The 22,669-nt window shown below is 43.8% G+C and overlaps 1 protein-coding gene across 1 annotated transcript in view; it reads left to right on the top strand.

The window, feature by feature from the left end:
- The window catches only part of LOC118833147 (dynamin-1-like protein), a 40,935-nt gene extending 22,516 nt beyond the window's left edge, over positions 1-18,419 (top strand). The window contains exons 8-16 of the mRNA XM_036740550.1: positions 2,407-2,538; positions 2,630-2,836; positions 4,163-4,283; positions 5,760-5,915; positions 6,134-6,223; positions 6,856-6,954; positions 17,526-17,635; positions 18,096-18,255; positions 18,363-18,419. Coding sequence (XP_036596445.1) covers positions 2,407-2,538; positions 2,630-2,836; positions 4,163-4,283; positions 5,760-5,915; positions 6,134-6,223; positions 6,856-6,954; positions 17,526-17,635; positions 18,096-18,255; positions 18,363-18,419 — 1,132 coding nt within the window. The remainder of the gene's footprint in view (positions 1-2,406; positions 2,539-2,629; positions 2,837-4,162; positions 4,284-5,759; positions 5,916-6,133; positions 6,224-6,855; positions 6,955-17,525; positions 17,636-18,095; positions 18,256-18,362) is intronic.
- Positions 18,420-22,669: the final 4,250 nt, after the last annotated feature.

The following is a 22,669-nucleotide window of genomic DNA, read 5'->3' as shown; positions in this document are numbered from 1 at the left end:
TAGCTGTTGCTGGCCACATGTGTCTCATTGCACACCTATAGCCCATCACTTCTCTAGCATGTTTTAATGCCAGTGCTTTTGAATCATTGCTGATTATTGCATCAGTTAGAGTTCTTATGCCTTTCCATGGTGCTCCCCTTCACTTAATTTCAGTTGTTGTATAGACTGTTGGCTTGGTTCTGCTTACTTTGTTCCATAGTATTCACCCGCTACCAGTATTGTTCTGGTGATACTATATGGCTGCAGGTCTTCCAAAGGGTAGAAAATGCAGAGCAGCTGCAAATAGATTGTAGAATATTGCAAACCATAAATCATTTATCTACATGAAGTGGCATTAAAGTTATCCCCTACAAGGTGTATGATCAGAAAAAGTCAGTCCTATAGCTTGAACATAGAAGATAACCAATGCATAGCCATGGTGCTATACTGGGACCAGTGTAAATGTCATGGGATCATCAATTTTGATCTTGAAGGAACCTTAGAAGTGATGGAGTCTACACATCACACCTACCAGATTGGCTAACATGACAAAACGGGAAGTGATAAATGCTGGAGAAGATGTGGGAAAGTTGGAACACTAATTCATTGTTGGTGGAGCTGTGAGCTGATCCAACCATTCTGGAGAGCAATTTGGAACCATGCCCAAAGGGCTATAAAATGTGCATACCCTTTGACCCAGCAATAGCACTTCTAGGGCTATATCCCAGAGATCATAAAAATGGGAAAAGGACCCACATGGACAAAAATATTTGTAGCAGTTCTTTTTGTGGTAGCCAAGAACCAGAAATTCAGGGGATGCCCATCAATTGGGGAAAGGCTGAACAAGTTGTGGTATATGAATATAATGGAATACTATTGTGATGAGCAGGCAGACTTTGGGAAAACCTGGAAAGACTTACATGAACTGATGCTGAGTGAAGTGAGCAGAACCAAGAGAACATTGTACACAGTAACAGCCACACTGTGAGAGGACTGATTTTGATAGACTTAGCCCTTCTCAGCAATGCAAGGACCTACAACAGTTCCAAAGGGCTCCTGATGGAAAATGCCATCCACATCTAGAGAAAGAACTATGGAGCCAGAATGCAGAGGGAAGCAGACTCTTTTCTCTTTTGTTTTGTTTTGTTTTTATTTTGTTTCTCATGGTTTCTCCCATTCGTTATAATTCTTCTATGCAACATAACTAATGTGAAAATGTGTTAATAGCAATGTATGTGTGTAGAGTACATATCAGATTGCAGGCTGTCTTGGGGAGGGAGGGGGAGAAAATTTAAAACTTATCGAAGTGAATGTTGGAAACTAAAATAAATAAATTGAATATTAAAAAAAGAAGTGATGGGGTCTGACTCCCTCATTTTACAGATAAGGAAATTGAGACACAGAGTTCCTTCCTTTCCTTCTGGAAAGTTCCCAGAAAATTGTTTAGACCTCCTGAGGATTTTATAGGAGGATATTTGCAAGTTTAATGAGATAAGAAGGGATGAATGACTTGCAATCTATAGACATTAAGTTGCCTACATCAATAAAATTGTATTAGAAAAAAATATTCACTAATGTGTCACCCACCTACTAGATCATAAGCTCCATGATGGTTGGGAATATGTCTTATCTAAACTTTGTACATCTCCCCCTCAGGTGATGTACCGTACACACTGAGTGCTTAACAAATCTTTTTTGAGTTGAACTGAGGGTTCACTCTCCCTAAGAGTCTCTAGGCAGTCACACTGCCAGAGACAGAGACAGGTGGTCTTTATTTTATCTATTTATTTATTTATTTATTTTGCAGGGCGGTGGGGGGGGAGGCTGGATAATTGGGGTTAAGTGACTTGCCCAAGGTCACACAGCTAGTAAATGTGTCAAGTGTCTGAGGCAGGATTTGAACTCAGGTACTCCTGACTCCAGGGCCGGTGCTCTACTCACTGCACCACCTAGCTGCCCCTACAGGTAGTCTGAACAGTCTGTCTTTCCTGAATCAAATCTCGGATTTTCCAAGTAGATGATGATATCATCTACAAGTAGAAGTCATCTTGCTTCCTTTCTGCTGATGTTCATGGCTTTATTTTCTTTCCCTGGTCTTATTGCTGTTACTGGCATTTCTAGGATGATATCAAGAATAGTAGGGAGAAGGGTCCATGCTTGCTTTACCCTTGCCTTTATTTTAAAGACTTCTAATAAATCTCCATTTGCAAACAATGCTAGCTTTGGGTTTGGGATATTTTATTGTTTTACAAAAAAGACCCTTGCAAGCTAATGCTTTTAAGGTTTTTAACATAAATGAGTGCTTTTGGTATGACCATGTGGTTTTTTGTTTATATGATTACATACATTGTTTCCTAATGTTGAATTGTCCTTGAATTTCTGGTCTAGGGAGCAGGGCATGAGTCTGAACCTTGACCCTCTCCACAGGAGCCAGCTTGACATCAACACACACAAGAACATCAGTGATTCCCTACAGGATGAGCAGAGCTTCCTGCAGAAGAAATACCCAGCTGTGGCCAACCGGAATGGCACCCGCTTTCTTACTAAGACACTCAACAGGTGCCGCTAGGGCTGGTTGGGGCATGTTGGTGATAGAGCTGAAGAGTGCCTGGGAGTCACCTGGGGTTGATCTCTATGCTGTCTCCCTCAGGCTTCTGATGCACCACATCCAAGATTGCCTGCCTAAGCTGAAGACGCGTGTGAGTGTGCTGACAGACCAATGCCAGTCAGTGCTACAGAGCTATGGGCAGCCTGTTAAAGACCAGAATGCCATTCTGCTGCAGATCATCACCAAATTTGCCACTGAATACTGCAACATCATTGAAGGCACAGCAAAGAACATTGAGACCTCAGAGCTGTGAGCTCAGGGAAGGGTTGGGAGGTTGGGGAGTTGGAGGGAGGGAGGGAGCAAAAGATAAAAATAGAGAAGGGTTATTGAGACTGGCAACTTCTTAGGCCCAACATCCTGGAATTTAGATAAGGCCCAGAGAGCTTAGGGCCAGTTATTTGGAAGTTGGGCAATAACCCTGGATGAAGTAAAACAATAATCATCTATCCAGCAAACTGTTTCCTCCATACTTCATAGAAAACCCCAAATGGGGTCATGAAGAGTTGGATATGTGAAATGACTAAACAACAGATACTTCATAGTGGGGGAGAAGGGTTGTTGGGGGAGTTTCGGTTTGGTTTTAGTCTGTCAGACCACTCTCCCCCAATGCAGGTTGGCACCTTCTAGCAATGTCTAGTCTTAAAAAGTTGCCTGGGTCACTCTTATATACAAGGTCTAGAATGCTCATTGGCATTCTCCAAAAAGCCCAAACAGCAGTTAGTAGGTCAACAAGGATTTTATTAAGTATTTACTATATGCTAGACATTGTGCTAAATGCTCAGTAAACAAACAAATGAAAAAGACAAAAAAAAACCAGTTCCTGCCCTCAAAGAGCTCCTGTTCTGATTGGGGAGGGGAAGGAGAAATCTAGAAATAATTAGGTATGTACAAAGTATATATAGATTAGATGGAAGGCAAACTGAAAAGGAAGGCATTAGCAGGTAGGGAGACTGAGAAAGGCCTTCTCAAGAGGTAGGATGTGAGTGGAGTCTTGAAGGAAGCCAGGGAAAGTTTAGACACAAGGTTTTCTCTCCTCATGTCTTTGTGACCCCATGGACCATAGCACACCAGTGCTGTCCATGGGGTTTTCTTGGCAAAGATACTGGAGTGGTTGGACATTTCCTTCTCCAGGGGATTAAGCAAACAGGGCAAAAAGACTTTCCCAGGGTCACACAGCTAGTAAGTGTCTGAGGCCAGGTTTGAACTTGGGTCTTCCTGACTCCAGGCACAGTGCTCTATTCACTGTAGCACCACCTAGCTGCTTTCCTGATGCCTTATGGAATCCAGCAAATGTTAGGAGCTGGAAAAGCTCCTTAAGGAGCATCTAGGCCAGCACACTAAGGCTCAGGCAGAGCAAACAACTTGCCTGAGATTTCACAGTGAATTATAAGTAGAAATAAGACCTAGAATCTTGACAGCCAATCCCTTGTCTGGTGCTTTTTACTATTTCTCTATTTCTGTGTCTGACTTTGGTCTGAGGCAAGGGTGATAGGGGATATCTAGGGGTTGGGAATGTCCATGAGTGAAGCACCTCCCTGATGCCTAACCTCTGGCCTCCCCCCCCCCCCCCGCCAGCTGTGGTGGTGCTCGCATGTGCTACATCTTTCACGAGACCTTTGGCCGAACTCTGGAATCCATTGATCCTCTGGCTGGACTAACCATGTTGGACATCTTGACTGCCATCCGAAATGCCACGGTAGCAGATCCCTCCTTCACAGCCACTTTCCCCATTTTCATCCATTCTCCCCTAGCTTGGTGCCTATAGTTGGCCCTGCTTCTATTTATCTGTCTCACTTTTGGGGGAAAATAGCTGTTTAATCAAAGTGTGTGGTCAGCCAAAGAAATCCAAGCATAGTGTTGTGAAGAGATTTGCCCAAGTTATGTAGCTGGTAAAAGTGGCTGAGCAGGGATTTGAACCCAAGTCCACTTGCTCCTCTGCGGCAGCCATGTTGCTCTGATCAGACCCTCTCTGGGGACTCTTCTTTGAGAAGAGCCTTGACTGCTTGCAGTCAAGCAGTCTTCTTTTGAACGGCTTTTATTGGGGCAGACCTTGGGCTTTGGGGGGAGAGGGAGGAGAGATTGAATTCTTGGAAACAGGGAGGAGGGGAGTGTCAGTCTGGGCATTAGAAACCCTCTAGTGCTATGAATCATTTGGTGTGAACCATCCACCATTTATTAACTCCAAGCCAACCAGTCACTGTGCTAGGCCCTGGGGGTAAACAGACAGAGAAGGAAACCAAGTCTATTGTCCAGGACACCAGAAAGGAATGACACTCGTTTCTTCTTGGGGCCCTTTAACATGGCTCAAAAGGAGTTCCAAAAGAGGAATGCTCCAGTGAGCCAAGCCAAGGCCAACTCAGGGAATCTGTGTGGAGCCTCTGGAGTTGCCTTGGCTCACTGAGAGAAGTTACAAATTCGATTCATCATCTTTGTGTCATGGCAATCACTGTAACCTAAACTCTGTAGGATAATAGAAGTAGTTCACATTTATACAATAGTAGGAGGTTTGCAAAGCATTTATCATGGGGGGGGGCACAGTAAGGGAGGCAGCAGTCTTGACAGTTAAGTTTAGATGGAGTGGGAGAAGTGGATGACCCCTGTAAGACAAGAGGTAGTAGTGATTGAATGACCTTCATTTGGAGCTTTGGCCTTCCAAGCTATACCTTATTAGAAGGTAGGGGAGAAGAAGGGAATGACTCAGAGTGGACAGTTTGAGATCAGGTGAAAGAATTAGAGGTAAGTCTTGCCTTACCCTCATATTGCCAATAGGGTGAGCCAGAAAGAGGAGGAACCAAGTTGCACTCCTTGTCTGGTTCTGTCTGACTCCCATAAGCATTTAAATATGCTGGAGACAAGCTGAAAGAGATGCCAAAGCCCCAATTCCCTGCCCGCCCCTAGGACCCTACTCTTCTGCCCTCCCACTCCACCTTCTCTGACAGAGAATGGGCCTAGAGAGCCCCCACTAGCGGGCTGGGTTCAGCTGGAGTCACTCCTGTGGGAGGGCTGAGCTGGGGCTCCCCATGCTTCCCTCTCTACCCTGGGCCCTCACAAGCTGGGGCTCCTCATGCTTCCCTCTCTACCCTGGGCGCTCGCGAGCTGGGGCTCCTCATGCTTCCCTCTCTACCCGGGGACCTCACGAGCTGGGATTCCCTGTGCTTCCCTCCTTAACCAGGGGCCTCGCCCAGCACTCTTCATCCCAGAGGTCTCCTTTGAGCTGCTAGTAAAGAGGCAGATTAAGAGACTGGAGGAGCCAAGCCTTCGCTGTGTGGAGCTGGTGCATGAGGAGCTTCAGAGGATCATCCAGCTCTGTTCTACTTACAATACCCAGGTGGGGGGAGAAGGGTCTGGGCACCTGCTTGCATACACATGCACACACTTGTGCACACCCATGCATGTGCATGCCTTCTCCAAGGTCCACCAGCCAGTAAGGGGAAGAGCCAAGACAAGGAGCCAGGTGTCTTGACTGTGCTCAGGGAAGGTGGGGCATGGAGGGCAGAGGCAGCCTTCCTACCAGAGCCCAAGACTGATGAGCTCTACCCTTCTCAGGAGCTGCTGCGCTTTCCCAAGCTACATGAGGCCATCGTGGAGGTAGTAACCAGTGTCCTGAGGAAGAGATTACCAATAACCAATGAAATGGTAATGACCAAGGCACGCTCTGGGACACAACTGCCATGAGGGGGAAATGGAACCCACTTTGACCGGGTCCAGAGGACACACTGAGTGGAAAACATCCAACCTGCACGACCTGCCAATGCCCTGAGCAAGTCGTTGGCAGGGGTGATTAGAGGATGAAATGGGAAGGGAGAAAGAAGGAATAGAGAAAGGCAGGATCTTGTATAAAGGTGGAGCTGGGAACTAAAGGAAAAAACCCACCTGAGCCTCTGCCCAAGACTATTTCCAGTGTAAGTCCCACTAATCCTGGCAAATACACTGCACCCAGCAAGTAATCAACTGAAGGAATACCCAGGAGACTGCACTCATACTGGCTAAATCTATGGACATAGACCCAAAGCAGCCTTAGAAGGAGGCCAGATATGACATGGACAGGGAATTATTTTCAAACCCCAGAATAAGGTGATGAGAGACTGATGAAGAGAGGACTCGTAGGGGAGTCTAGTCTTCACCAACTCGACAATGACTTCCCCCCACCCCCAGCTACTTGAAATGACTTGTGCCTATTTTTACAGCCTGACAAATAGATAGAAACAGGGAAGAGGAGGAGGAGTGAGACAGGACAGGTAAGATGACTTCATTACCTTCCTTTGCAGGTTCACAACCTCGTGGCCATTGAACTAGCCTACATCAACACCAAGCACCCAGATTTTGTTGATATGACTTTTGTCTCAGCTTCCATCCATACCAGCAAGGTACTTGAATAAGGTCACCTAGATCTGGCTTCAACAAACCCTCATCTATTCCCTGAACTTATTCCCCAAGCGATTTTCCTCCCTGCTGTCCAAGTGAAATCAGGTGACAGTGACCATCTAAAGCAGCCTTGTGGCATGCTAGATAGAGGGCTGAAGTTGAAGTCAGAGGATCAGAGTTCAGCTCCTGACTCTGGACCTATTTTCTCCTCTAAGATGAAGGGGGATAAGATTCGATGACCTCTAAAGAATGGCCCTTCCACTTCTAAAAATCTTTGAGCCTATAAAGAGGAGTTGGCCCCAAAGGGCAGCTGGGAGAGGGAGGGTCATTCTGCCTAATTTGCTTTGCTTTGGTTGGGGGTTGGTTATGGGATCCCCATACTTGGATGATTTGATGAAGCCTCTGACTCCCTCCCTGGATCTCCCCTTTGGTTGGTATGTAAGATTCTTCTTATATCCCATTTCTGAGACTTGACTGTTTGTCTGCATGCAAATTATAGTTCCCTGATGCTTTCATTTAAAGACAAACTAAAAGGCTTAGTGATTCTTCAGTTTGGAAAAACAGGCCGGGAAGGTGAGAGGGATGGTGCAGTGCGTGATGGGAAGCCTATGGATGCATAAAAGTGGTTGAAAGGGTAAAATCACAGATTTGTTCACCAAACTCAATGCTAGAGCTAGAATAGAGGCCATTTTGTTGTAGTATCTTAAAGTCATTTCTTATGAACGATAACAAAACTATATTTTTATCGATAACTTTTGTTTTACTTCCCATTCGTTTCTGGCTATATCTCTACACATGCACAATTGCACATGTGCAGATGCACAATGATGTCTTCATTAAAAACAAGGAAAAAGTCTAACAAACGTGACAGTTAATGTGAACATTTTATATCCATAGTCCCTCAGCTCTCCAACAGAAGGAAAAGTGCATTTTCTCAACTCCTTGAGGACTTTGTTGTTGTTCAGTCACTTTCAGCTGTGTCTGACTCTTCCTGACCCCGTTTGGGGTTTTCTTGGCAAAGATACTGGAGTGGGTTACCATTTCCTTCTCCAGTTCATTTGACAGATGAGGAAACTGAGGCAAATAAGGTTAAATGACTTACCCAGGGTCACACAGCTAGTAAGTATCTGAAGCCAGCTTTGAACTCGGCAGAGGAGTCTTCCTGACTCTAGGCCTGGCACTCTATCCCCTACAATACCAGCTAACTGCCCTAAAAATGTTTTTTGTTGTTGTTCAACAGTCTTGCTCATTGTAATTATACAGTGTTCAGGTTCATGACGTTGTTATGTATGTCGCTTTCTTGTTTGTACATACTTTACTCTCATATAAGTCTCTGAATTCTTCATGTTCATCTTCCAGACATCGGTATCCTATTACATTAATATGCCACAAGGGATTTAGCCATTCTGCAATCATTGGGTACCAACTTAAGTTCTAGTTCTTTGCTACCACAAAATGTGCAAATGAATATTTTGGTGTATGTGCTATTTTGCTTTGTTTCTTTGACCTCCTTGGAAGTCTAGTAGTGGTATCTTTCAGTCCATGATTCCAGAATGCTTAGACCAATTCATAGCCACACCAACCACGTATTAGTATGTAGTTTGCCTGTCTTCCCATAGCCCTTTGAATTTTGACTATACTCATCTTTGCCAGTTTGCTAAATGTGAGTGGAAACCTCAGTTGTTTGGATTTGCATCTTTCTATGAGTGATTTGGAGATACCTTGCATGTTGTTCAGTCATTTCAGTTGTGTGTGACTCTTCATGGCCCCTTTTGAGGTTTTCTTGGCAGAGATACTAGAGTGGTTTGCCATTTCCTTGTCCGGCTCATTTTGCAGATGAGGAAACTGAGGTAAACAGGGTGAAATAACTTGCCCAGGGTCACACATCTAGTAAGTGTCTGAGGCCAGATTTGAACCTAGGTAGATGAGTCTTCCTGACTCCAAGCCCAGTGCTCTATCCCCTGCTGCACCACCTAGCTGCCATGTTTATCTTGACCATCAGATGTTTATCAGAGGAAATTGATACAAAGAGTTTTTCCCAGTCTTGTTTCCCTTATTCTAGCTGTATTTAAGTAGAGCAGGGGTTCTCAAATTTAAGGTCTGTGAACTTGGGGTTTTTTAGAATTTTCATAACTTTGTTTCAATGTAATTTGTTTCCTTTGCAATCCTATGTATTTTATGCACCTAAAAAAAATCCTGAGAAGGGATGCCTCCTATTTCCCAGCCTGCCTGCCTGTCTGCCAAAGGGGCCATGACAGAAAACAGGTTTAAGAGCCCCCAAAGTCGAACATCTTTGGGGCTTCCCAGAGGCGATGTCAGATGCTGACCTAAACTGTTGGTTTTCTTTTTTGCTAAACTGCTTTTCAGTTTTCCCAGTATTATTTGTCCAATGAGGTATCCTTTCAAAAGTCATTTAGATCCTGAGTTTCTATCAATTTTGAGCATTTCTGATTCCTGCTTATCTGTTGTGTTCCTTGTACCTACTTTTCTGTTTGGAACCAGTACCACCTCATCTGGATGACGGCTGCTTTAGAGGATCATTGGAAGTATGCAGATGCTATGTTCCTTTCATCCCTGTTCTTTTTACTGTTTGCCTGGAGATTCTAGGCTTTGTAGCCATCCAGTTAAATTATATGACTATTTTGTGTAGCTCTATAAAATAACTGGTTAGTAGTTTGGTATAGAATTGAATGTGTAAATTAACCTAGATGGTGTCATAGCACAACCATGAGCAATATATAGGCCTCCAATTATTTTAGTTTCCCTTCATATTTTTAAAAGTATTTTGTAATTTTATTTTTGTTCAATGTAGATTTTGGACTAAACTTTGGAGGGAGAAGCTTTAGAACATAGAAATAGCCACACCATCTTCTCAGCTCCTCCTTTCTGTGTCCTTTGCCATTACTTTTGTCATTCACACGAGTATATCCTCCTAGTAAAATCCCTAGATGCTTCATCATTGAATGAAGGTAGCCGCCCTAGCTTCTTGAAGGTTGTCCTCAGGGATTGAATGCTCTGGCAGACCCTGCCAAGCTGCACTAACTTCAATGTTGGTCCAGTGGCGGATGACATGACAGTTGCCTGAGGACTGGCCTAGTTCAGTTCATGGAGGTGGTCATTCCCAGGGGGACTGTGGTTTTTGGCCACAGCAACTCTTAAAGAGTTAGAGAAAGATAATGATCTGTATCAGGGAAGACAAAGCTCCAGACCCTGGAAATATTGCAGTCAGTTCATATGAATGTGTCTGGTCCTGGGATTCCATCCTCCTGGTGAAGAATCTCATACTGATTAATCCTTCCTCTGTGAATTACAGTCTAACAGTTTCCTGGGTTGTTCAAGTTAATGACTTGTTCAGAGTCACACATCTAGAATGTGTCAGAGGAAGGATTGAAAGCCAGATCTTCTTAGCTCCAAGGCCAGCTCTCTAGCCACTGTGCCTTGGCTGCCTCTGATATGCACATGTAAGTTTATGTATATATCTAGGTGTTTATATGTATACCTATATGTCAGTTTTGCCTCGTTTATATCCATGTATATGCTGAGACAACAGGTTTGACTTCCTCGGAAATCTTCAAGCAAAAGCTACTTATTGGGTACGTTGTTGAAAAGGATTCTTTTTTAAGTTTTTTAAATTCAGTTTTGCTTTCAGTTCCAAATTCTCTCCCTCCCACATCCCCTTCCCCCCATTGAAAAAGCAAGGAAAAAAACACATTACAAATGTTACAGTCAAGCAAAACAAATTCCTTCATTAGCCATGTCCATATGTATATATATATATATATATATAAATATGTGTGTATGTATTTTGTATATAATGCGCTGCTCTCTGAGTCCATCAGTTCTCTATCTGGAGGTGGGCAGCATGTTTCATCATGAGTCCTTTGGACTTGTGTGTGGGGGTGGGGGGGTCACGTTGATCCGAGTTACTGTGTCTTTCATAGTTGATGGTTATCTTTATAGTATTGCTGTGATTATATAAATTGTTCTCCTGGTTCTTCTCACTTCACTTTGTATCAGTTCATACAGGTTTTCCCAAGTTTTCTGAAATGATTTCTTATAGCATAATAATATTCCATCACAATCATGTACCGTAAGTTCTTCAGCCATTCCTCATTTGATGGGCATCTCCTCAATTTCCAGTTTTTTTACCACCACAGAAACAGCTGCTCTACATATTTGGCCATATGAGCCCTTTACCTTTTTCTTTGATCTCTTTGGGGTATAGACCTGGTAATGGTGTAACAGAGTCAAAGGGTGTGAACAATTTTATAGCCTTTTGGCCATAGTTTGTGGAAGAGAATCTTCAAGCCACCAAGGCCCCATCCAGTGCTGAAATAATATGATCTTTTGATTCTGTCTTCACTATATGTGATTTCAGATAAGTCCCAATTTATTTTCCTCATAATTGTCATTAATTCATGGCACCATAGTATGCCCTATTGGTCATGGTCTCAGGTTGGTCAGCCATTACCAGATTGTTGGACGTGTCAGATATTTCCAATTCTTTGCAACTACAAATAAGCCAGTGTAAATAATCTGTCAGACTGGGGACTGCTTTCTTTTTGAAGATATTCTTTGGGCATATTCTCAGTCATCTAATACATTGGATCTAAGAGGAGGATTTGGTTTTTGGACTCTCCTAATATTCTGTCCAGTTCAAGGTTAATTTGAAAGAAATCAAGTCATCCTATCTCTTTTGGAAGTGAGAAATAACAATATAGGCTACACCCAAGGGAGAGTATTAAGAACTATGTATAAGTTCAAAAAGGAATTTGGAAAATCTCAGATTGAGAGGCTATTCCCATTGTCATTCGGGGGAGGAGGATTCTTGCCTTGTCTTGTAATGATGGTATAAGAACCATGATAGCCTTCCCAGAATTCTAGGCTGAGGAGCTCACAGGACCAATGTTGGGGAGGACAGAGACTCTCTTAAGTGTGGGAAGGATTAGCAGATTATTCTAACCTGCAGAGCTATAGAAAATGCTAGTTTGCGAACCTGAAGAAGAATGGAGAGGGGTTTTGCCTAAGGGTTTTTCTTCCAAGGACATGAGGTGGGCATTTTTCATGTTCCTGCTCTACCCATCACGTTTATGAAATAAGGTTTCTCCATGTGCCCCACTCATGCTGCCCCTCTGGGCATTGGGCATCTTGAATATCACCATCCTGTCCTTTCCCTCCCCTCCACCCTGGACAGAGTGACACCTGCCAGGAGAGTGGTTCTAGGTGCTGGAAGAGTGAGAAAGTGGGGGATGAAACTGTTCCCGGGGAAATGGAGAATCCCAGATCATCTTCTCAGTTATGTGTCTCCTCTAGCACCAGCCGAATACATGCCATCAACCTGTTATATGCGGTGAGTGGCATTTGGTTTCAACTGGAACCTGGGAGGGTGGGCCTGACTTCTCTGGGGGTGGAAAGATCTGTTGGGGTTGAAATTCATTTCTACCATATGTGTGACTGAATAGCTCAGTCTATGGGACTGATGAGACCCAGGTCATAGGGTTCCATTCCTACAGTAGTTACTCTGTTTCATTCTGTCCTGTGACTCCAGACTGATCATCTGTGAGAGAGAAAAGCCCAGATAGAAGGGGACACAGACAGAGCTAGTACCATGCTTTCCTGTCTGATGTGGGTGATTCTGGGGCATAGAATATTTTTCAAAGGATTTTTTAACTACAAAGCTAAAGGAGAAGGGGAAATGAGAGTTCATAGGAATGACTAAAAAGGGAACTGCTCAGAATCTCTCATTCATCTTGTCCACCTTTGATAGCAGTTGCCTTTTAAATGAGTAGTTTTATGACAGTGACCCTCACACGCACTCGCAGAACTAGCCAGTAAGGTTTGCTTCAGAATTTGCCATCAGCAGAGGTCTTGAGATGTGTGGAGATAGAAGGGGCTGCTCTTTGTCTCCCCTATGCCTTCCAAGTATCTGGGCCGCTTTCGAAGCCTGTGTTCTCAGGCCAGGCTAGAGGGCTGCTGGTTCCCAGATGACCAGTGGGGATTGCAGCACCGAAGGGAGCTCACCAGCTTTGCTTTTTTACACAGAAAAGGTCCCATCTTATTGATGTTTTAGTTTTCCATTTTCTGGGAATTCTAGGGCAGTGAATGGCTAGACAGAATGGCTAGTATAGGATGAGAAGGCTTTTGGAGAAGATAATACATATGAATGCTAGTCTAGCTTCTGGGAAGAGGTTTTTATAAGGGAGATAAACTTCCTAAAGATCCTATTAAAGCCAAAGGGCCTCAATTTATCACTATAGCTATATATGAAGATGTACATGTATACATTTTCTAGTAAATTGTATCAATTTGATTAGCCACAAAGGAAAGGTGACATCTATAAAAATTTTAAATTGTGACTCTATCCCTCTGTACATTATGAAAAAAGACCATAGCTTCTACAAAGTAGACATTTTGGAAGCTGGAAGGATGGAGAAGAAAGAGAGATGAGCAACTTGAAATCACAATCCCCAAGTTCAAATTCCAGCTCTGCCACTTACTGCCTGTGTGACATCTTATAAATGCATTGTGGTAGTCATCAGCATAGCTGGGACTACCTCAGAAAGGACCCAAATACAGAAGCTCCAAAATCAAGCACAGATTTTTTTCATCATAAACTTTGCTAAGGTCTAGCTCAACTCTCATAAGTTAGAGTTCCTATTCCTTGCCTGTAACCTATGTAGGACGTCAGCTTTCCTTGGAGTTGCCTCTGGTAACAGAAGTAGAGCTCTCTACTCTTGGGTTTTCAAAGCCAAAGGTACTGTTCGGGGGCTGCCCACAAAGCACCTGGTTCCTTTCAGGAGATCTGGGAGCACAACAAAATGATAGGATCCCTGAATTGGAACTCTGTACCAATTCAGCTTCCTAGCTCATCCCCTTCCATGGAGTCTCTGACTCATCACTCACATAGACCTTGGAAACTATCTGCCAGAATCCCATGAATACTTTTGCCAGGATCAAAATCCCACATCAAGTATACTGGCCTTATTAATAAAATGACTAAATTACCCAGAAAAAATCTATATCCAGCACTAATAATAACAGACACCATTCCTAGTAGGGATCCAGGAGACTGCTTATACATTTTTACTAGACATTCCTAACCCTGTTTAGGGCAAAAGATTTTTTTTTTTAGAGAAAGGGAAATAGGCCAGTTTACTGACCTTTTCATTAGACCCTGGAATTCTAGGATCTGCCCTTTGTTGAGGTCATCACAAGTGACTTTGTGTATCCAGTAATACCATTTTGAAAGGTCATTCAGTGGTGACTGGGCTATAGAGAATCTCTTCAGGCTGCCCAGGCTCCCAACTACTTACTATTAGTGACAGTTGGGAGAAAGCATCCTAGGCAGTGCTCATTCATGCTCACTCTACAAGGAATATGGAATCACTTGGGAAGCTGAATTAGGCATTAGGAGGTTGTAAGACCATAGCCAAAGGTGGCCTTGTAGGCTCTTTCATCCAGTCTCTGATAGAAATGAATCTCTGATCTACTAGAGAGCACACCTTTTAAAAACACCTTCTTTCTGTTCTGAAAATGACCTGACAAGGTCATTGGATTTGACAACCAAAAGCGCGTTGGGAACTTTGGAGAGAGCAGCTTCAGTTGAAAGATGAGGTCAGGAGCGAAACTGTAGAACTGAGAATGAGAGGAAGACAAGTGGAGGCATCTCAATTGTAGATGGCCTTCTCAAAGACTTTGGCAGAAAAAGGGAGGAGAAGTATGAGATGATAGATTGTGTGAAGAATTTTGAAGATGGGGCATGTTTGGAGATGATAGGGAAGTGGCCAACAGATAGGGAGAGATTGACAAATGAGTAAGTGGGAATGATAGAGGAACCAGTCTGTGGGAGAAGACAGGACAGGATTGGATGACCTCTACATGTAGGAGAGTTTGCCTTGCCAGGAAGGGCCACCTCTTCATGTGAGACTAGTGGAGAAGATGATAATCACAAAAGGTTTCTGAGTGAGAGAGCTCTCAGAGAATGAGTGCAATGTTTACATTGAAATATCAGGCAAGGTTCTCAGCTGAGAGGATGGGGAGAGAGTCAGGGGAGGTTTGAGGAGGGATGAAAAGGTTTGGAAATGCTACTGTGGTGAGTGAGATAGTGAGCCACTTAGGAAGATATAAAAGGATTGCCTTGATGTAGTGAGGACCCAGTTGAGATTATGTAACATAAACCTATAATGGACCCCACTAATGGTTTCATGATTTTCTCTGGCTTCATTCAGCACCATTTGAGTAGAAACAAAGGTATCAGATGATGGGAGTAGTCCAAGGCTGAGACTTGGCAGGGCAAGATCAATGGTAGAGTAAAGGGGCTGGAGACTCAAGAGAAGAGTCAAGGTCAACTGCTTCACCAGGGAGTCAAGATGGGGAAGGGATACAAGTTTAGCCAGTGTAGATGTGATGACCTGGGAAAGAACTGAGGGGTGGAAGGATTGAAGATCATGGTGAGGATAAAGAATGTGGTTTGGGGTTGCAAAGCAGAGGGAGAGGTTGGAATGACAAGAGATTGTGATAGATAAAGGAATTTCAGAGTTCATGAGCATGAAAGTAGAATGTTTATATGTGGTGGCAAGATCTGATATAGCTCAGGTAGGGCAGAGGTAAATTGAGAAATTGGGCGGTTAAGGTGTTTGTGTATATGGTAGTAGTGTGAAATAAGGCTGGGAAGGTAGGATGGAACCAGTTGGTAGAGGACCATGAATGCCAGGATAAGGCATTTGCATTTTGTCCTTTGTAGGCAACAGGAAGTCACTGAAGGTTTTGGAATGCGATCATAATCTAATCAGACCTACACATGAGGAAAATTGCTTTGATATTCAGGTGAAAGAGGAAAGCAGGAGTCAGTAAAATAAGTTAGGACTATTTCAATGCTCTAGGCAAAAAGTAGTAAAGCCTTAATTTCTGGTGATTGGCAGAGTGAGTAGAAGATGGCAAGAGATACTGAGAAGGTGGAATTGACAAGGCTGAGAAACTAATCAGGGCAATGGAGAAAGGAAAGTGCCAAAGAGGACTTTAAAGTCCAAACCAGGGTGACCGAGAGAACAGCAACAGCATCAACAGAGATTGGGAAGTTGGGACGATGGAGTGGAGATATGGTCTGATAAATTTGTTTTAAAAAAAAAACAGCCAAGGGTCAGCCCTATCATCCATGCTGTAGCTAGGCAAACCTCTCTTCCTTCTCCTTTTGTTCTGGGAACTGCAATCAAATCATAACCTTTGCTTCTGTAAAAGGCAAGTCATACTTCTCTACGGTTCCCTTCACTGTCCCACAAATTTCCCCATTCTTTTCTGCTCACCATTCCCTTCTCTGTATTGTCTCCCCCATCAGGATGTAAAGTACCTTAGGCCTGGTATTGCCTTGTTTTTTACCTGCCCTGCAGCCCCTCCCGTCCCCCCGCCCCAGCTTAGTACATCACTTGGCACTTATTAATCATAATATGCCTAGTAAATGCTTTTCATTCACTCACTCACATGTATAGTGCTGTCAAATGCAGCCCCAGAAACCTTGGCTTCTGCCTATGCCTAATTGTGTAAGACTGGATTGTGATTTTTTTCTTACGTATTTGTGAAGTGAATTTAAAAGTCCAAATTGCAATTGATCACAGGTACCATCTCATGCTTCCCCCCAGGTTGGAGGAGTACAGGAAAGTTGTATTAGAGCATCTTTAGGAGTGATGGGGGAAACATACTCTTTCATCCAGCCATACTGCTACTAGGTCTGTACCCCCAAGAGATCAAAAGAAAAAGATGTATATGTACAAAAATATTTCTAGCAGCTCTTTCTGTGGTGGCAAAGAATTGGAAATTGAGGGCATGTCCATAAATTGGGGAATGGCTGAACAAGTTGCGGTTTATGAATGTGATGGAATACTATTGTGCTATAAGAAAAGATGAGGGGGATGGTTTCAGAAAAACCTGGGAAAACTTATCTGAACTAATGCAGAGTGAAATGAGTAGAACCAGGAGACCATTGTACACAGTAACCACAATATTGTATGATGATCAACTGTGAATGACTAAGCTACTTTGATCAACACTGTGACCCACCACAACTCCAAAGGACTCGTGATGAAACATGCTGCCCACCTCCAGAGAGCAAACTGATGGACTTGGGGGCCAGATCAAGGCATATTTTTTATATTTTCTGTATTTTTCTTGCAACATAGCTAATGTGTAAATATGTTTTGCACAACTTTGTCTATGTGATGGGTATCACATTTCTTACCTTCTGGATGGGTAGGGGAGGGAGTGGAGGGAGGGACAGAATTTAGAACTGAAAATAAAAATATAAAAAAGTAGTGAGAGGGGAATAACTTCTTGCTTTCCTCCCTCAAATAAAGGAAGATTATTTGTAGTTCTAATGCTGGAACTGGCACCATTACTCCAGAGACCCTGCCCAGAAGAATGAGATTCAGTGCAAGGAGAGAGTGGCCCCACCACCTTGGGCCATTGAGATAACACCCAGGCAGCCTCTGGGACACTGGTGCACAGAAGCTGTGTTTTAATTGTGTTTTAGGACATGTTTCCTCTTACTGGCACCCCTTTTTCCTCTTGTGTCCTCCTTTAGCCCATGCCAAGTGTGAGAAAACTGAGTCAAAGAGAACAACATGACTGTGAGGTAATCCGCAAACTGATCCAGTCCTACTTTCTTATTGTCCGGAAGAACATTCAAGACAGGTAGGTAGGAGTGTGTGTGCACGTGTGCATACATGTGTGTATGTGTGTGTAGGGGCTTCTACATCAGAGCTGCTCCCTTGACCCAACAACCTGGTCATGATTAAAGGTGGGAAGGAACCAGACTTTGATAGATCTCTAGTGGTTTATTTCCTAAAGCATGTTCTATCTATAATTACATTTAGCTTCATGACACCCTTGTTAGAAAAACAAAGGAACGACTGTCCTTCCATTTTACAAAAGAAGAAACTGAGGCTCAGAGAAGGCAAATTATCCATAGGGATCCAGGATTGGAACCCAGGTCACCTGACTTGCTAGGATTCTTTCAATTAAAAAAACCCAGGAAGAGAAATTCTTTCTAGGGTTCCTGTGGGCCATTTGCTCCCTGCTTTAAAGAGTATCCCCCATCCCTGTAGGACGTACTCCCAGCCAATACCTGTCTGGTTTCTGTCCTCCAATCCAGTGTCCCCAAAACAGTCATGCACTTCCTGGTGAACTATGTCAAGGATCACCTGCAGAGTGAGCTGGTGGGGCAGTTGTACAAGGCCCAGCTACTGGATGGGCTACTGACTGAGTCTGAAGACAGGGCCCAACAGCGAAATGAGGCAGCTTCCATGCTCAAGGTAACTAGCTACTAATGTTATATGAGACCTCTCCCCATCTCCCATCCTTAGGGAGTGTCTGGGGCTGCTAGTGATGCTGCCCCCACGGATTTTCTTTTCTTTCTTAGGCCCTACAGAAGGCCAACCAGACCATCTCTGAAATCCGAGAGATCCAGCTTTGGTGAATGGCGCTCACCATGCCTGCTGCCCAGAGTCCGCTGTAACCTTAGGGGTAGGGCTACCAGTTTATGTTTTTGCCGACCTCATTCCAGGCCCTGTTGCCTCCCCACACCTGTCTGGTCTGTACATTCTCATCATGATCCAGTTCACCCGGCCTTTTTGCTATGGCCCGTTTGACACCAAGAATCAAACTCCCAAGGATTGTTCTGAGGGTAGAAAATGAACATGGCTACTTGAGGGAGTTAGGAGAGAAGAATTATTAACATAGATAGCCTTCTTTCTCCTCCACCATCCCATCCTCATTCTGGGCATGGCTCCCTGTACATACCCACATGGTATGACCTAGTGTAATGAGCATGTCCATCCATCCTCTCTAATTTTCTTGGTAGCATAGAGAGTGGACAGGGTCAGGGGTGCAGATTTAACCCATTGAGCTGTTAGTGATTTCTTTGTGTCTCTTCCCCCCCCTTCCCCTTTTTGCTGAATGATGAGGATATCTTGGAAGGAAGCTGGGCAGGGGGCAGCAAGGCAAACTCTAGCCTTAGGTAAAGGAAGGGGGAGTACCACCATGGAGCAGGCCAAGCACCAGGATGCCACCACCATTTCCTCAAGACCAGGCTCAGGGTCCCCAGAGCAGGAAGGGAGAGCAGTTTTAAGAGTTTTTTGATAGAGGTCTGTAGTTTTCACCCAATAAAAATATTCAAGCACTAAGTGAACTCGTATTTGTTGCCGTGGGTTTGGAGGGATAGTGTGGTAATGAAGAGAAACGATGACAGTCACAGGTCCAACCTTACACCCATTTCTCTCTTCAGGGATTCTGAATCTTTGTTGTGTCATGGACTGTGCTTGGCAGTCTGCCCAAATCTCTGGACCCCTTCTCAGAATCATGTTTTAAAATGTACAAAATGAAAATACATGGAATTACAAAGGAAACCAATTATAGAAAAACAGTTTAAAAATAAGTTCACAGATTCCAGGTTCAGATCCCCTGATCTAACTAGAGCTTTAGTTTGTCATGCAAACACATCAGTTCCTCCACTTCCACTTCCTCCGACTCCCACTTTGGCTGACATGTATAGGAATGGCTTCTATGGCCAGAGCTTCTTCTAACCTTCTCATAAATATGTGTCCCTAAGCCTGGGCTGGGAGTTGTGGAGAATGCAGGAACAGAAGACTGATCTCTTTTTCCAAGTTCTCAGTGGAGCTGGATGGGGCAAAACCTAATCAAGGACTCTGTAATGGCAACCACACTGGCATACCCAGGATGGCTGCTAGTACAGGTTCTTAGATCGGCTTTACTAAGGAAAGCAACTTAAAAGGGTCAGTGATCTTCTTTAATTGCATAGAAAAAATACATAGAAGAGGAATAAAGACCAACAGACAGGGCTCTACTGCCTGAATCAAAGTTTTACATCCACCACTGAATTGAGAGAGCCTTTACCTCTGAGGAGTCAGGAAGCTCTGAACATAGGGCCACTCAGAGTCTTGACCAGGGAATCACATCTTTCTCATAAGCGAACCCCCAAAGCAAAAGCTTACCTCTCACAATATATACTCTTTCAGCTAATAGGCTCAGTGCCTAATTAGAAATTAACAAAAGGTGTGTAAGCCTTCCTACAAGTAAGCAAGCTTCCCTTAATGGGCTCCACATGAGGCCTTTTAATGGGCAGGGAAAATCTTATTCCCCGTTAACCTTACAGACTACAACCCAAACAACATTAAATTAGCACCCACGCCCCTGGCAGGTACTGTGCTAAGTGCTGGGGGATACAATTAATACAAAAGAAAAACAGCCCCTGCCCTCAACTAGCTTACCATCTAAGGGGGAAACTATACAAAAGGAAACAGGAAAAGGGGTGGAATGGGGAGGGACAGGATGGTGCAGGAGTATCTTGTTCCATGGAGTTGAAACTAGGCTGGGCAGCAGATGCAAAGGGGGAGTGAGGATTGGAGAGTTCAATTTCTGCCTTCTTTAAAGGTAAGGTGCTCCCTTGTATGAAGATGCTTCCCTCCCAAGTCAAAGACTCAGAGAGGCAGGGAGCTTGAGCAATTGAAAGGTCAATACCTGGGATGTGAGTATATATAAGACTGGCTGCTGGGGGTGCTTCCTTGCTCCCTACCAGAGACCTTGCCCGGACCACCCTGGCAAGTCAAGTCAAGAAGCATCTACTGTGTGCCAGGCCCTGATACTATGGTACCAGAAGAACGTATGCACGTAATTGGCATGCTCATGATATTCTTGGTGGAGGGTGGACCAAAAACCAAACCTCTGATACAAAGCAACCCCTAGGGAAATGTTAAAAGGCTGAAATTTGACATATCATCATTTCAAATTAGAGTGTAATACAGTTATTAATAAATAAGACATATTTTTTAAAAAGCAAATATACATGAAAACTACAAAGCAGTATGTGGAACAGCAATTTAGTCAAAGATGACATAAGTAAAACAATATCAAAAGGGTAATATAGATTCTCCACTGAAGTCTTCCTCCTATACCTCATCAAGGCCTAGAGATGATCCTGGCAGGTCCCACCGAGCTAGAAAAAATATTAAGACTAGAGCCAGTACTAGACTGTGTCTACTGTCCAAGGCCCATCCTAGCTGATCCCCAAGGCCCATCTCCAGGTAGACCTCAGGGGAGTGAATTCTTGGTTGGTCACAACAACTCCAGAAGATCAAGTTGACCTGTCACAGATGTACATAGACGTACCCATGTACACTGGAGCAATTAGGACTGACACGTGAAATCCCAGGTCTCGAAAGGATTGATGTCTTATGTATCCAAACCTTTCCAGTGTTGACACATTGGGGCCCAGCTCTAAATACCTAAATTATATTCTAATCCTCTACCTCATCTGTGAGCTCAGTGATGTTGGTCTTCCTCCCAACAATGAGGATCACGGTCAGGACATGTCTTCTGGTGACTTTGCCACAGGATTCAACCCAAGAATGCTGATTTTAAAAAGAGGGGTAAGAAAATGAATTAAGTCTGCACGTAATCCCAGCTGTGCCTGCTAAGTGACCAGCCCAAATAAGAGAGTGCCTAACTTACAAACCACATGAACTTGAAACTTTGGACTTTTTCCATGAGAAACTGGTTAGATTAATTAGCAAGCACTTATTAATCTGTGTTGAAGGAGAAGGAAAAGAATTCTTTCCATAATAAGCAACATGCACTCAAACCCAAATCCAACATTCCATGTATGAGAAAGTCCCAGATGAGTACAGTTGGGGCCTCTCAGACTCAAGTGCATGAGACCACTCAAGCTGCCAGAAGACATACTGACAAAACACGTCTAGATGGAGATGAAGGAGCAGCATCCTGAAAAGCCTCCTTTTGACCAATGTCTCACAAGGGCCTTGTTTCGTTCCTATCTTAGATATGCTTGCAATAACATACCAGAAAAGGAAATTAAAGGAATATCGATTGCTATCAAAGAAGGTAATGTGTTTTGTTTTCACATGATAGTACATCTAGAAATCTTAAAGAATTCCATAAATCAACAAGCATATATTAAGTGCCAGTGATGTGCCCTGTATTATACAAAGTGCTAGGAGTACAGAGGCAAAAGCAAAACAGGCTTTGCTCAGAAAGAGCTTATCTTCTATCATGGGAGGCAGTACGTGTCCATTCTCCGGAGCTACTCTCCATTCCTCCACTTACACTGACAGGTCGCCACTTGTCCCCTCAGTTGTGAGAGTTTGGGGAGGGGGAGATATCTTTCTAATGTTATAATTCAGCCCCAGGGAGCATGCGTACTGCCGTGATTTGGGGTAGATTGTCAGGTAGACTTAATTAATTAGCTTTTAGAAAGGTATTGTACTGAAGTAAAGTAAGAACAGTTGGTATAAAACATCCCCCAAATGTCTGCGACATTCTACCAGTTCATAGAGTCCAGGGGAAAGTAAGCACAAGCTTAGCACACATATGGGAAAGGGGATAGCAGCTCATGAAAGTCCTTAAGACGGTCTCCTTAGGTATAGTACCACTTTTCTGCTGAGCTCTCTAGACTCTCGAATCTCTGTCCAAGCTATCCTTGGCTCCCAACACACTCATCTGCTGATCTGGGAACACAGCTAGAAGATGAGCAGTCCTTCTTTCATCAAAGGCAGGGAATCCTGAGGCCTGAGGCTGCGCTCCTCTCCTTCCCCAATCAATTTCCGTGCTTGAATTCCCTTGCTAGGTGACTGCCTACCTGCATTTGTGTAGGCTGTAATTAAGTTTTCTCAGTCAATCCAAGCATACTTCCTG

Source organism: Trichosurus vulpecula, assembly GCF_011100635.1.
Source record: "Trichosurus vulpecula isolate mTriVul1 chromosome X unlocalized genomic scaffold, mTriVul1.pri SUPER_X_unloc_2, whole genome shotgun sequence".
Taxonomy (NCBI): Eukaryota; Metazoa; Chordata; class Mammalia; order Diprotodontia; family Phalangeridae; genus Trichosurus; species Trichosurus vulpecula.
This window is presented reverse-complemented; position numbering and strand designations above follow the sequence as displayed.